We start from the raw sequence: 13,105 nt of genomic DNA on the forward strand, positions 1-13,105 counted from the left end.
ATAAGATTGTAATTCCGGATCAATCCTGGACTAATCCAATTGCCAAATTCCATTTAACTGAATAACTTTCAGATTACAATCCGATTGTTATCCAATGTAATCCACAGTGATCCCATTCAAAGACAGAATTTTTATTGATCTTATGTGATGTCACAACCAAAACGAAAACAGCTGTCCAGACAGGATTTGCAGTAATCCGATAGACCAAAATATCTTGATGAAGTGGAAGCATTACAATACAGTACAAAATATGAGATATCTCTAAAAATAAAAGCAAAACCATACAAAAACTGCTAAATTGTGCGAACCACTGCTTAGCAAGCAATTCAGTTATTGCTTATTCACCAAACCTGTTTTCCTGTTCTTATTTATGTATACTGCTTCCCTCTTTTTGGAAATCATAATTTCTCATTCTATGACTAAAGTGTAATTTATAAATATAAGGCCTATACTGGCCACATGTATATTGTTACTGATATATGTCACTAAAATAACTGGCACAAATGTTATTTCTAAATGTCTGCTTTAAAGGGATAATGCTTTGCCTCCAAGACGCCTTCCTGTTTGTTTTGCATGATAAACATTAAAAATTCTTATACTCTTAAATCCTCCCCAAATCCCTGTATATCTATATTGTATATTAATGCTGTATTCTTGTAAGTATATAATCTCTCTTGTTCCAACTGGACAAAAATACCAATTGCTCTTCTCCCCAAGCTGATATAAAATTGCATACTTTACATGTACATTGGGAGGAGGGTTTAGCTTCCAGTCCTAAACTTTAGTAGGCTGACCTTTTCAAAACTGATAAATACTAAACATCTATAGATTTCTATTGCTAAGGGATGCATTAGCTTAACCTATATTTATATTCTATAGAATATCTATAAAATAGATAACTAATAGCCACAGTTTGTGCCCAGATTATAAGTGATCTGTATTAACTAGCAACTATATCTTTCTTTCATTGGATGCGATAAAGTACTGGTGATTACTTGAAAACTAACACCTAAAGCACATTTCAAAACGTACCCTAACTCTTATACTATAATTTTCCAATTAGTCACTAATCCATAAACCATATTTGATCTTTTCTTAACCCTAGTAGATATTCACCTTTAATCTACACCCTACACTCATACATACCTCCTTTAAAAACGTAACCAATCTTAATCCTATTCTAAGGAATGTAACTTCAAAGCAGATACTAATTCTTAGATACTAACTCTATCAATCCTAACTATCCATGCGGGAGCATAGAAATACCTGGCTTTGAAACCAGGTGCAGGGAAAACCCTCTCAGTGCTAATGGACCAGTAGATCTGGTTAGGTCATCCATCTAGGATAAGGAAAACTGATTTGTAAACCTGTGCCACTGACCTCATATGTCTTGGCACCAAACAAGGGAGGGAGGCCTCCTCATTCCTTGACGACAACCTCCCTAGAGCTGATGACTTGATCAATCTGCCTATCTATACCCCATACTCCTTCTTTGCCTATTAGCCAGGAGCAGAGGTGTGGCCACAAGGACTCATTAGACGCCAAGTGCTTAGCCTTGGTTCCTGACTAGGACAATGAATGCTGTCCCCCACATTTGCCTTATTCCCTTCTCCTATACCTGGACATATTGAGGGTGCTTATTTACCATATATGCTAACATGATTGGACTGGGCTACTCCTGTTGGACAGGTTCGAGGGTACCAGTTTGACAGTTGGTGGTTGCTGTTTCCAACTGACAGTACATGAGCCCTAACTTTTTGATAGCACTTAGAGCGGCTGTTCTATCATCAGTTGTGTAATATCGGGATATTTGTAGTGCCATGTCGTGCATGGAAAGCACCCTGCACTCATCTCTGGTGGGCATTCCAGAGGCCACATTCCTGTGGATGAGGAGCCAGCTGATGGTCTACTCGTGTTGCATGATGGTGGCTATGCACATCCGTTTTGCCTAGCACCTCAATCTAGAACTAACTTAGATGATGTAGAATCATTTCTCCTAGCAAACTCCCCAGATATCTTAGCACTAAGTGAAACTAACTTGCACTTCTCTAACACCTTTAATATGTCTGGTTATCTTCCATCTTGTCGTAAGGACTTTAACAGGAACGGACTTAGAGTCTATATTTGTAACACCCTCCCCATATCTAAGCAATCTAAACTAGAATCAGGTGACCAGGCCTTCATATGCTTTGAACTAATTTTACAACATAGCATTAGCTACCTGTATTTTCTTTATTGCTCTCCATCAACCCAGGACTGTACTATAATTAATCATGTCTCTGACAGCATAGATGTAGCACTCTCCCTTGACATTAGCGCCCAAATACATGTATTTAGTAACTTTAACGGCCACCACAGAAATTTGCTTGGCTTCTCTAACTACACTGACACAGTAGCATCATCCAGAAGTTTGCTATATCCCATTCCTTGACACAGACTAACATTCCCGACCCGTCTCCTTGATCGTCAGGACCAGCAAGCCTCACTTCTGGATCTATTTCTGACAAGCGATCCTGAGGATTGTGTAACAAATGCTTATTGCCCACTTAGGAATGCTGATCATGCTGTGATAATAATGGAATCACTCTAAACTCTCGACCCTAAGTTGAAGAGCCATTGCTCAAAACGACAATGTACTAAAATAAGGCTGACTGGGATGCCATTAGAGATCACATCAGAGACGTCTCATGGGGAAATATCTTTTCTCTTCATGCAGAATAGTGTGCAAATGAAACTACTGAATGGTTCAAAGCAGCAATTGAAGCACGTGTTCCTACACAGAAATTCTATAGCAAAGCTCACTCTCCCCAATGGTTTACTTCTACTTGCGCCACTGCCATTGCTCAGAGGCAACATCCATACCATAGATTCATCCAGCATAAGTCCTGTACAAACAGACAAAAGTATATAGAAGCTAGAAGTAATTGTAAGAAAGAAGTAGCAACAACTAAGAGTGAATATACTGAAACCACCAGGAAATGCATTGAAGCGCAGAAATTCGGAACTCATGACTTTTGGAAAATCTACAATAGTGTAGTAAATAATGGGCAATCAATAATTCTCCCACTATCCAACAATCATGAAATTGTTTGCACAGCAACTGAAAAAGCTAACATGTTTGCCCGTTATTTTCCCTCAAACTCTACCTTCGACCCAGCAAATCATTCTCTTCTTGATTTTCCTGTGGCCAGAAACCACACTAGATGATCTGAAAATCACCCCTTCTCAAGTACATGATATCATAAAAAAGCTAGACACCTCAAAAGCATGTGGACCTGATCTCATCCCGGCTGTGCTATTAAAAAAATGCTCTGCTGAGGTTGCTCCAGTTCTCTCTAAATTCTTTAACAAATGTCTTAACGAATCTTGCTTTCCTGACAGCTGGAATACTGCTTCTGTGGTACCAGTTTAAAAAATCTCTGGCGAACGAACTGACCCATTAATTATTGCCCAATTCGCCAAAATAATTAATCAAGCTCTAGTCAACCACCTTACAGCTGCTAAACTTCTGTTTGACCATCAATATGGATTTAGGCAAGCCAGTTTTACTGCAGATATTCTAACTGTAATCTCTAAACGTATATACCAAGCACTGGATAAGGCAGGGGAGGGGAGGGCAGTAGGCCTATATATATCTAAGGCTTTTGACAGGGTATGGCACGATGGTCTTCTCATGAAAATAAAATCTATGGCATTACTGGACGAATGCTTAACATAATTAAATCCTTCTTTAAATGAGAGAAGAATCCAGTTTGTCCTCGATAGGCGTAGGTCCAAACAATATAAATGCAGGTGTATCTCAAAGATCGATCCTTACCTGATAAAACTGTCTCTGACATGGATATATTTGCCGATGACATCACGCTCTATAGCAGGCATGTGGATGGTAACGTTCAAAGCTGCCAAGACAAAGGTCGTTTTCTTTAATAATTACATGAAACCTTACCAACCACCAATAGCTATGGCTAAAGATACATTACCTGAAAGTACTTTGTTCAAACTCCTCGGCTTAACGTTCACAGGGAACATGAGTTGGAATAAATACATTAAGATTACTGCGAAGGCTGCTGCGAAGAAGGTGAACTCTCTCTACCATGCTAGAAAGTTACTTAGGCCTGAAAGTATCCTGTACCTCTACAAAGCCATCATTCGCCCATGTATGGAGTACTGCTGTTACATTTGGGCTGGTGCATCTGCTACTAGTCTCTTGCTCCTGCACAGTGTTCAAAAGAGAGTCGCCAACCTAATAGGTCCTGAACTGTTATCTAAGCATCAGCCCCTGTCCAATCAACGAAATGTTGCATCCCTCTGCTTGTTTTACAAGTATTTTAATGGTAGATGCTCTGACGAACTACAAACTCTTGGATGAAAATACTCCCGACAAGTAGCGAAGTGCCACCCCTACACAATAGAGATCCCCAGATGTAAGAAAGCCTTCTACTCTAATAGCTTCTTCCCAGAACTGCTAGACTTTGGAATTCTCTTCCGGTTTCCTGCTTCCCCAACTGTACTGACATGCAGAAGTTCAAGTGTAATGTAAACAAACATCTTGCTGCTAAACTCCCTACATAGTACCCCTGAAACTTAGATCCCTGATAGTAGCCCTACATCAAAGTGGTAATGTGCCTTGTTTGGTTAGAAAATGTAATAAAAAAAACACTGGTAAAACCAAACAGAAAAACCATGTAAATAAATAAATTCACTGGATTTAAGGAGTCGGATAAAAAATTCCGACTCCGACTCCTTGTACTCTTAGAAATTCGATTCTGACTCCGACTCCAGCTAAAATCTCTGACTCCTTCCGACTCCGAAACCCTGTGAACAACGCCAAATAGGACATATCATGAAGGTTTTGCTTCTGGGCAATTTTGAGATTTTTTGCTCTCCATCCCCAATAAATGATGTTGATAATAGCAATAGTTTTAAAAGAACCTTTAAGAAACAGTAAATAAAACAGTCTAGTACTTTTGAAAGAAAATGCTAACAGAAAGAAACAATTCAATATAGTGAATAATAGACAAGTTTATTTCCTTCATATATATTTATTTCATAAACTATATTACAGTGAATCATATTGCATATATATATATATATATATATATAATGTTAGTTGACATTTATTTCCCTATTTAGTTTAATAATATATTTTAGTTTTGAGATCAAGTTACGCTTAGAAAAAAATCTGTTTTGATTGTTCTAATTAGCCACAATTTATAACCAACTGAACAAGTCACCCACTTATCATTAAACTATGTATTTCTCCTGCTCCTCTCACTCTATATTGATTTAACCACTCTCTAATATTTCTTAAAGAGTGACTTGCATTGACATTGAATTTACATTTTACACAAACACGTATGGAAATTGGATGCAAAATTATAAGTTTTCTCATTTCGATATAAGAATAAATATATAGAAGTAAAGAGGTTTATTATTTTTAGTTATGCAAGAAAATGTTTTAAAAGATGTCACAATATATGAATTTTAAATGAAATCACCATAAAGCATAAAATGTGTATACAAACTAATTTTAATTTTTAAGCTCTTTTGAAAGAATCAATTGAGAAAAACTGAATTGAGATTGAGACATCTTCCAATGCTTGTTTATATTGCTGATCTTTTAAACTTAGTTCAGGTGCAAATATTACATACTTACATGGCATGGCAAAATTAGTATAAATTCTAAAAATTACAAAAAATCATCTGATAGATGTGCTAGATGTATTTTTAACACAAAATTAACCACAATTATGTTCTTTAAAAATGCAGTCAACTTAAATCAAGGGTTATTCCCCTTGCTTTTCATATGGTAGTTCAATACATTTTATTTGTACTTGTAATTATTTTTCTACTTAAATCATTTTTCATATTTTTTTGAATTTATACTAATTTTGACATGACACATAAATATGTAATAATGTTTTCGTTTTAAATGAGTTGGTTTAAAAAATCACCATCATCGCAATCATACAGCTGTGACATTTTGTTTTTAATTGAAACAATGAGAACAAAAATAATAAGAAGAAAGTGACTAACCTTAGATATTTCAATTGTTTCTTCTATTTGAGGAAAGTTTTCATCGCCATATTGGATAAGGTCAGAAATGTAACTGAAGAGAACTTTACTGACTTGTTCTGCTCGTCTCAGTTTAACTGTCGAGTTGATTTTATGTTTGCCTTCATATTTTATCGAAAAACTGGATTCCTTCAAGATACATAAGCATTAAAAGTGAAGAAATAATTGAAAATAAAAAACTGAAATCAAAATTATAATTCTGATCACTATTTTTTGTTAGATTGTTTGCTGCTTTTGCCTTATTTAAAAAAAAATATGTAATATTTATGAAAAAAAAAAATCATTTATCCTCAAAAATGATTTTTATATTTTATTGTAAAAGATAGAAATCTGGATATCAATTTATATTTATTTAACCTTGATTATAATAATAAATCAGAAATATGTTTTGGAGTTTGATAATCATAAATAAATAAACACTTACGATTGCAGGCAAATATGTTTTTTTCCTGCAAATAAAAGAATGTACATTAGAGAAAAAGAAAAGGAGGGAAGCAGTTTACAGAAATAAGCATTGTAAATCAGTTAGAGATTTGGTGTCTTTAACCAAAACAATGTCCCATTTTTTAAAGATTTCAAACTAAATCAGTGCGCTTTTGGTTTTTAAATTCTGAAACATTGAAAATTATTGTACTATTGTTTTTAGATCATTACTATTGCTACATGCACTTGTGGTGTCGTATTTCTGATATTTTTATTAAATATAAACTAAAAATAAAAATGTATCTATATATAAGTGATAATAAACTTTAAAGAATATAAAAAAAAAAGAATAAATAATCTTTTTTCTGATAGGCCTAAAACTTTTGAAGCCGCCATTAAAAGAAATAAAAGAACTGCCCACTGTTAGCATAGCTAGAAAGCAATCGTTCGTTTTGGAAATTAGAAGAACATCGCCCCCCCCACCCCCCAGGCAGCTATACTTTGGTAAGTTGGCGCCTTTTTTTTGGATTTAATTTTTCAAGTTGGATTCAATTTTTGCAGTGCGTTAATTTATTAACGATGAAGATACAGAACGGAAAGAATGGATTTCTACATATCACCGTTGTTCCAGCGCGGTTTGTGTTCTGCATAAGTGCCGAAGCGTGTTAAGGTCCTTTCTTGATCCTGGTGAACTTGGAGAAAGAATCTGATCAACTTTAATCATCCTTCTAGTATAAGAGAGTACCTGAACAGATAAAAAGTTTTGTAGGCCTATCTAATCTCTTGAAAGTATTCACAAAACCTACATACTCACCAAATTTTTAAAGTAACAAATACAGCTGTCTGTCATAGTTATAAATGTTATATCTATTAAGTAATTTCACTAAATAAGGTTTGTGGGTGATATGAGAAAATAAGAGTGTGTAGGCATTAAAAATGTTTCTTATCTTAAACATGAGGAGTCATTTCGAGTAAAAAGTTGATTTATTTTACTGATCTAAACTCAAGAAATGCATGATTAAAATCTTTAAACATTGAATGAGTAATAATGAAGTAGCAGCCTTGACGATCAAATCTAAGATTGTGTGAAATGGAATGAACTGAGTGGGCACAAATAAATTCAGCGAAATCCTTTGTTGCACCGCGTTCATTTATTCTACATAAATTATTTTCCATTTTAAATTTTTTTAAATTTAACTTAAAAATAAAATTTGGTTAAATGTTGATTAAATTATTTGTAATTTTAAGTTAATAAAAAATTTATGTTAAAAATAAATGTTGAAATTATTTTTCATGTTTTGTAAAAAAAATAAGTTGTTTGAATCATTTTCCTTTTAATTTCTTTTTACTTATTATTATTAACAGTTGTTTCATTGTAATTTTCTGACTTGTCAGTTGTGCCTTGGTTCATTTCATTTAATCTCAGTTTTTGATCGCAAGGTCAAGGCTGTTACTTTCTCTACAAAATTGCAGATGACAGCCATCTTCATTATTACTCATTCAATGTTTAGGCATTTTAATCATGCATTTCTTGAGTTTAGATCAGTAAAATAAATCAACTTTTTACTCAGTGACTCCTTATGTTTGAGATAAGCAACATTTTTAATGCCTACACAAACTTATTTTCTCATATCACCCACAAACCTTATTTAGTCACATTACCCTATTAAGCATTTGAAATCATTGATAAAGTAGTTATCTGAGGTAGTAATTAAGTGCTGACATATTTACTCCAGGTAAAAAAAATAAGGGTCAAACCTGAACTTAAATGCTAACAAGCAGGTTCTTTTACATCATAGTGAAAAAAAAAAATAACATACTAAGTTTTAAACTTTACACCATAAATCAATATCTTTATCAATATTAAACCATATACTTTATCAATATTAAATGTGATTGCTAGCATGCCAAAAATTACAATGCGACTACCGAAAAGGCAGTATTTTAATGGCCAAATATATTTAATACACATTTATTATTTTTGTTTTCAAATATAGGGTGAAACGATAAAATTGTCACCCTAAAAAAGATGGCATGATTCCATTTCCATTTGATAAAAACCGGTTTTCTTTCTTTGTTGCAGACCATCTACTAGTTGGTCAGTTGTGTACAAATCCTAAGAATGATAGAAGCCTTCTATCAGGCCTGAAAGTGACACAATGTTCAACAAGTGAGATTGGAGATGCGCCGCTGTCCAACTCATGTTCTCTACTGGTCCAAGTTATGACAACAGGACCATTGCCAGCACCTTCAAAATGCATCGCTGCACTACCACGAATAACAGAGACGTGCCCAGGGTGATGAAAACAAAGTTTCCACCAAGGTTATGGTCTTTGGTGTGGTTTAAAGTGAGTGCAACCTCATATCTTCGAAGTCTGCTTGAAATTCAACACCAAAGTGTCTCTGGATGTGCCGAAGAGTGTGATAACTTTCTGGAACAATCAACTGGCCACTGGCAAACCCTGGGTGTGGCAACAGGATTCAGCGCAAGCCCACAAGTCCAAAGAGACCCAGGCTTAGCTTTAGGAGTGCTACGACTTTGTACCCTTCTCTCGTTGACCCCCCCCCCTCCCCGACCTGAATCCACTGGACTACTTCGTTTAGTCATACAAATATTTCTGTCAATCAATTTCAGGAAAAATTCAATCTTCATTTACTTTTTCAATGGTTACAAGGACACTCTCCATTTATACTCATGATCTTAAAATCTTATTTTTCTATCAAATTAAAATAGCATCAGATAAATTAACTAACTGAGGATTAATCAATGTTTTATGAAATGACAGGCAAAACTTATAGAAAATTAATTCCATGCAAAGTCAATTTTATACAAAACATAATCCAGATCTGCAGTGTAGATTATCAACCCACTATTCAACTGAATTACATCTTCAATATTGTATAACAGCTCTACAGCCACTCTCATCTCTCTTTATAACTAAGATAAGGAAACAAAATAGTTTTTCATACTGCCTATGCTATTGATGTAGGACAATTAGTTCATGATGTTGTTCAATCCAATAAGTAACACATCAGGATGCAATACTAACACAACATTATTGCGGTATTCAACCTCGGTTTAAAGCATTTCTGGCAGAGCAAAAAAAAAAGAAGCCCCCCACAATCATTTATGGTTTCACATTCATTTTACATGGTGGCATGTGTTGGACAGTAGAAATTGACTTTAAACCTAACCTATCTCTAGCCACCTACTGCTACTTGAATGCTGTTATAACTGATCAGTTATAGCTGTACAAGAGGATAGTGGAGGGTAAATGTGATTACAAGAAAAGCAGGAATAGTTTTGCACAGTAATTTGATAGGCATCAATATGTCCATTGATGTAGATTAGGGACAACCATTGTAATATGTCCATGTATGCACAAATTAATAATATTTGTATTAGGAAGCCTGCTTCCATCATCTTTAGGGATAATAAATACTTGCCTTATGTCCTCATTCCAGAGAAATTGTATATAACTAGCAAGATTGCAACTTGTTTTATTACTGACATCAAAAAATAAAAGAACTTTCTCCATAATCTGTTCACTTTCACAGATGCAGTGTCTTTTAATTTTACAAATGTGTTTTGGATTCTATTCCTTAATGATCCAAATAATTCATATTGAAATAAAATATTCAACATACTAATATACATATAAAAATTAAGTACTATTTTATATCTCTCATATGTATATGTTTATATTTGACAAACTGTTTATGTGAAGATAAATGAGGGTACTTATGCAGAATACATATTTAAAAAATGTCAGTACTTATTTTAGAGTTGTAATGTACATAGCTATCCAAATGCTTGGTGAATAGAAATCATGTCCTGTGAAAAGTGTGTATTCTTTCGAAGTAACTGAGCGGACTTTGCTACAGCTTCAAGAAATAATCTGGTAAGTATTGATTGAGTGTTCGTGGTTGAAGATGGTATTGCTCACGTGAGGTTTGTGACATACCTTTCAACATCTTCTGTTCCAGGTGGCTCTAGCGGTCTGTATATATGGCTTAATCAGCCAATCATATTTGGTGTACTCATAATCGTTACATAAAGAACAAACTTTCTTTTTTTGTGTGTGTATTTTTTCTTGATTGCTCCGAATAGGGCAATATTTTTAATCCAGTTCTTTTTTTTTGGGGGGGGGGGGACTGCAAATGGAGGACAGAGTCTGATATCCCAATTCAAGTCTCCACTTTGTACCTGTTACATAACAGAAAAATCAAAATGATCAGATTTTGTTGAATAAAAATCAACCGAAAATTTTTAATGAAATGAAAGAAAAGGTTGCAAAGATATCCTTAATGTGTCCAATTCTCACTGTTCACTAATGTATTGGATACTGTTGTAGTAGTATTACAACAACACCAATAAAAACTACATCTTCTTGCACCTTTCTAAAGACAGCTGGAACTGGCAGAACAATATTACAGCATATTTGGGCTTTAACGGCTGACTATGTACCTCAGAATTAAATACTTTAAACATTCATACAAAGGTTGTCAATTTGTGATCTATACCAATCACCACCTGCTTATGGTCACACTGCATTCTAACCCAGATTAATATTCTTCTCAGGATACTTGCAATTTGAATTTCATTTCGCAATTTACTAATGATATCAGATACATTTCCATGAACAGAATGCAGTGGCAAGCGCCTTGTCTTGTGGTGAACAATTCTAATCCCATCTCTTTCAAGAACTACTCATGGTTTTTAGGGATTAAGCATATATGACAAGCTATTAATAACAGGATGACAGAATTCTGTAATTGAAGCCATATTGCATAGTTCTTCTGACCAAAAGCAAAAGAGCAAGTATGAGCCTATTGTTGTTCTTATCTGTCATGCAGTTATTAAGGAGGATCTCAAATACTTCAAACTTCTTTAATAGGTCAGATGCTGACTCCAATAGACCCTGCAACTACAGATTCAGTTATTTCTGTAAAGATTGTAATTTAACAAGTTTCCACCTATGAACCCTCGCCACCAGAACTCAAAGTTTTCAATCCTGATAGAGATTTTATGATGCATCCATGTTTTTTTTTAATAAAAGGATGGTATGAGAATCCCTTTCACTCTACCTTATAGCGGTCCCAATAGCATGCTTGCAGATACTGACAAACTGGCCACATTGATGGAAAACAAAAGAGACAGTATTTATTCATGGGATAAAATGGGTCTTTTTAAATCTTATAACACAAGAGCTTCATATTCCCCTCAGCATATTCTTTGCATCAACTAACTCTTTCTACACCTGTAAAATATACTCATGTCATTACCAGACATAGTGGTCAGTGAGTGTATTAACTCAAAAACTGTTTAAGACTTTATTTTTTTCAAGTAATTAAATCATACATTTTATATTAAATCCCAATGTGATAAAATATGCTCGATATTGAGAATAGAGCATTAGAAGTAAAAAACTTTAACAAATGTAAAGTTACTTACTTTATAAGTTTGCGATATTCAAACAGTACAACATTTATAAAAACAGCTTTTAAAAATCGGTTTTTCAAAGAAACATGTCCTTTCATTAGAAAAAAAAATTATTTTACAAGCATTAGTTTATCTTATTAATTTGCATTTTTTTTAAATTTTATCAATCATTTATGAGTTCCAAAAGAACTATATATATATATATATATATACACTTTTTATTTATTTTACATAAGCATTTATTTCATGAGCATGTTTCATTTACGATGGAACAAGTTGGACAGAAGAAGGAACCACCTTCCTCCATAAATTTTGTTGAAGACGATGCAGAAGTACTTTTTAAATCCAAAGAAAATAAATTTTTTAAGGAATGAACCTGTTCGCAACCATCCCTGTATACACAGGCTGAGCAAACTTTACCATCGTTCCCATTAATGTTTAAGTACCTTGCCTTGACTCCAAAAGGCTTGTTTTATTCGGAGATTTAATTAACACGATTTCTCCTTCTGAGAGCAATCACCCAATAGCATCAACCTCTGTTAAGGACAACAAGTAATTGTTGTGTCGTATCTTTCTGAATTTTTCAATATACCCATGTCTCAATTCCAAAGATTGCAAAGTTTTGCTTTACTAGTTGGATCAGGACATAAATCTTCTGATCCATAATTATTGATAAACAAACGTGGGTTATAACCAGTTTGTAAAAAATAATTAGGGATTAAAATATCGAAATTCCCTTCAGAAGCAGTAATATATGTTAGTTATTGATCATTGATTGCTTTCTCCACATCAGAAAGGATGGTTAAGAAGTCAAAGTAGCAGACTTTCTTTCTACTTATTAATTTTTTCAGTGTTTTTATCATCCTCTCCCATGCACATCCTTGCCAAGTCGAATAAAGAGGAATGGTGAGATGACTAATTGAAGTTAACCTGAATTTTTCTTTGAATCTGTCCGAAATGAAGATTTCGAATAACATGATGTTGGATGCTAAGTAGGTCTTTACATTGTCTGAATAAACATGCGTAGGAACAACAAGCAAATTGGTAAACCTAATAAACGCTAATATAAAGGATTTAGTGCTCATATCTAGATGAGCTTCAACTCTTTAGTCAATCTCCTTTGTTAACCAATGATTACAACATCTGGAAATGCATGAAATAGAA

General features: G+C 34.1%; 1 protein-coding gene across 2 annotated transcripts in view; it reads right to left on the minus strand.

Annotated features, from left to right (window-relative positions):
* Window positions 1-13,105, minus strand: part of LOC145270737 (uncharacterized) — a 43,375-nt gene that overhangs the window by 20,959 nt on the left and 9,311 nt on the right. The window contains exons 2-3 of one of the 2 annotated variants that reach the window (XM_080126370.1): window positions 6,500-6,524; window positions 6,037-6,204 (exon numbers count right to left, since the gene is read on the minus strand). In XM_080126370.1, coding sequence (XP_079982496.1) covers window positions 6,037-6,204; window positions 6,500-6,524 — 193 coding nt within the window. The remainder of the gene's footprint in view (window positions 1-6,036; window positions 6,205-6,499; window positions 6,525-13,105) is intronic. The other variant, XM_080126413.1, reaches the window with a different exon arrangement.

The sequence above is a fragment of the Euprymna scolopes genome, chromosome 1 (genome assembly GCF_053919585.1).
Source record: "Euprymna scolopes isolate OS-2025 chromosome 1, ASM5391958v1, whole genome shotgun sequence".
Lineage (NCBI taxonomy): Eukaryota > Metazoa > Mollusca > Cephalopoda > Sepiida > Sepiolidae > Euprymna > Euprymna scolopes.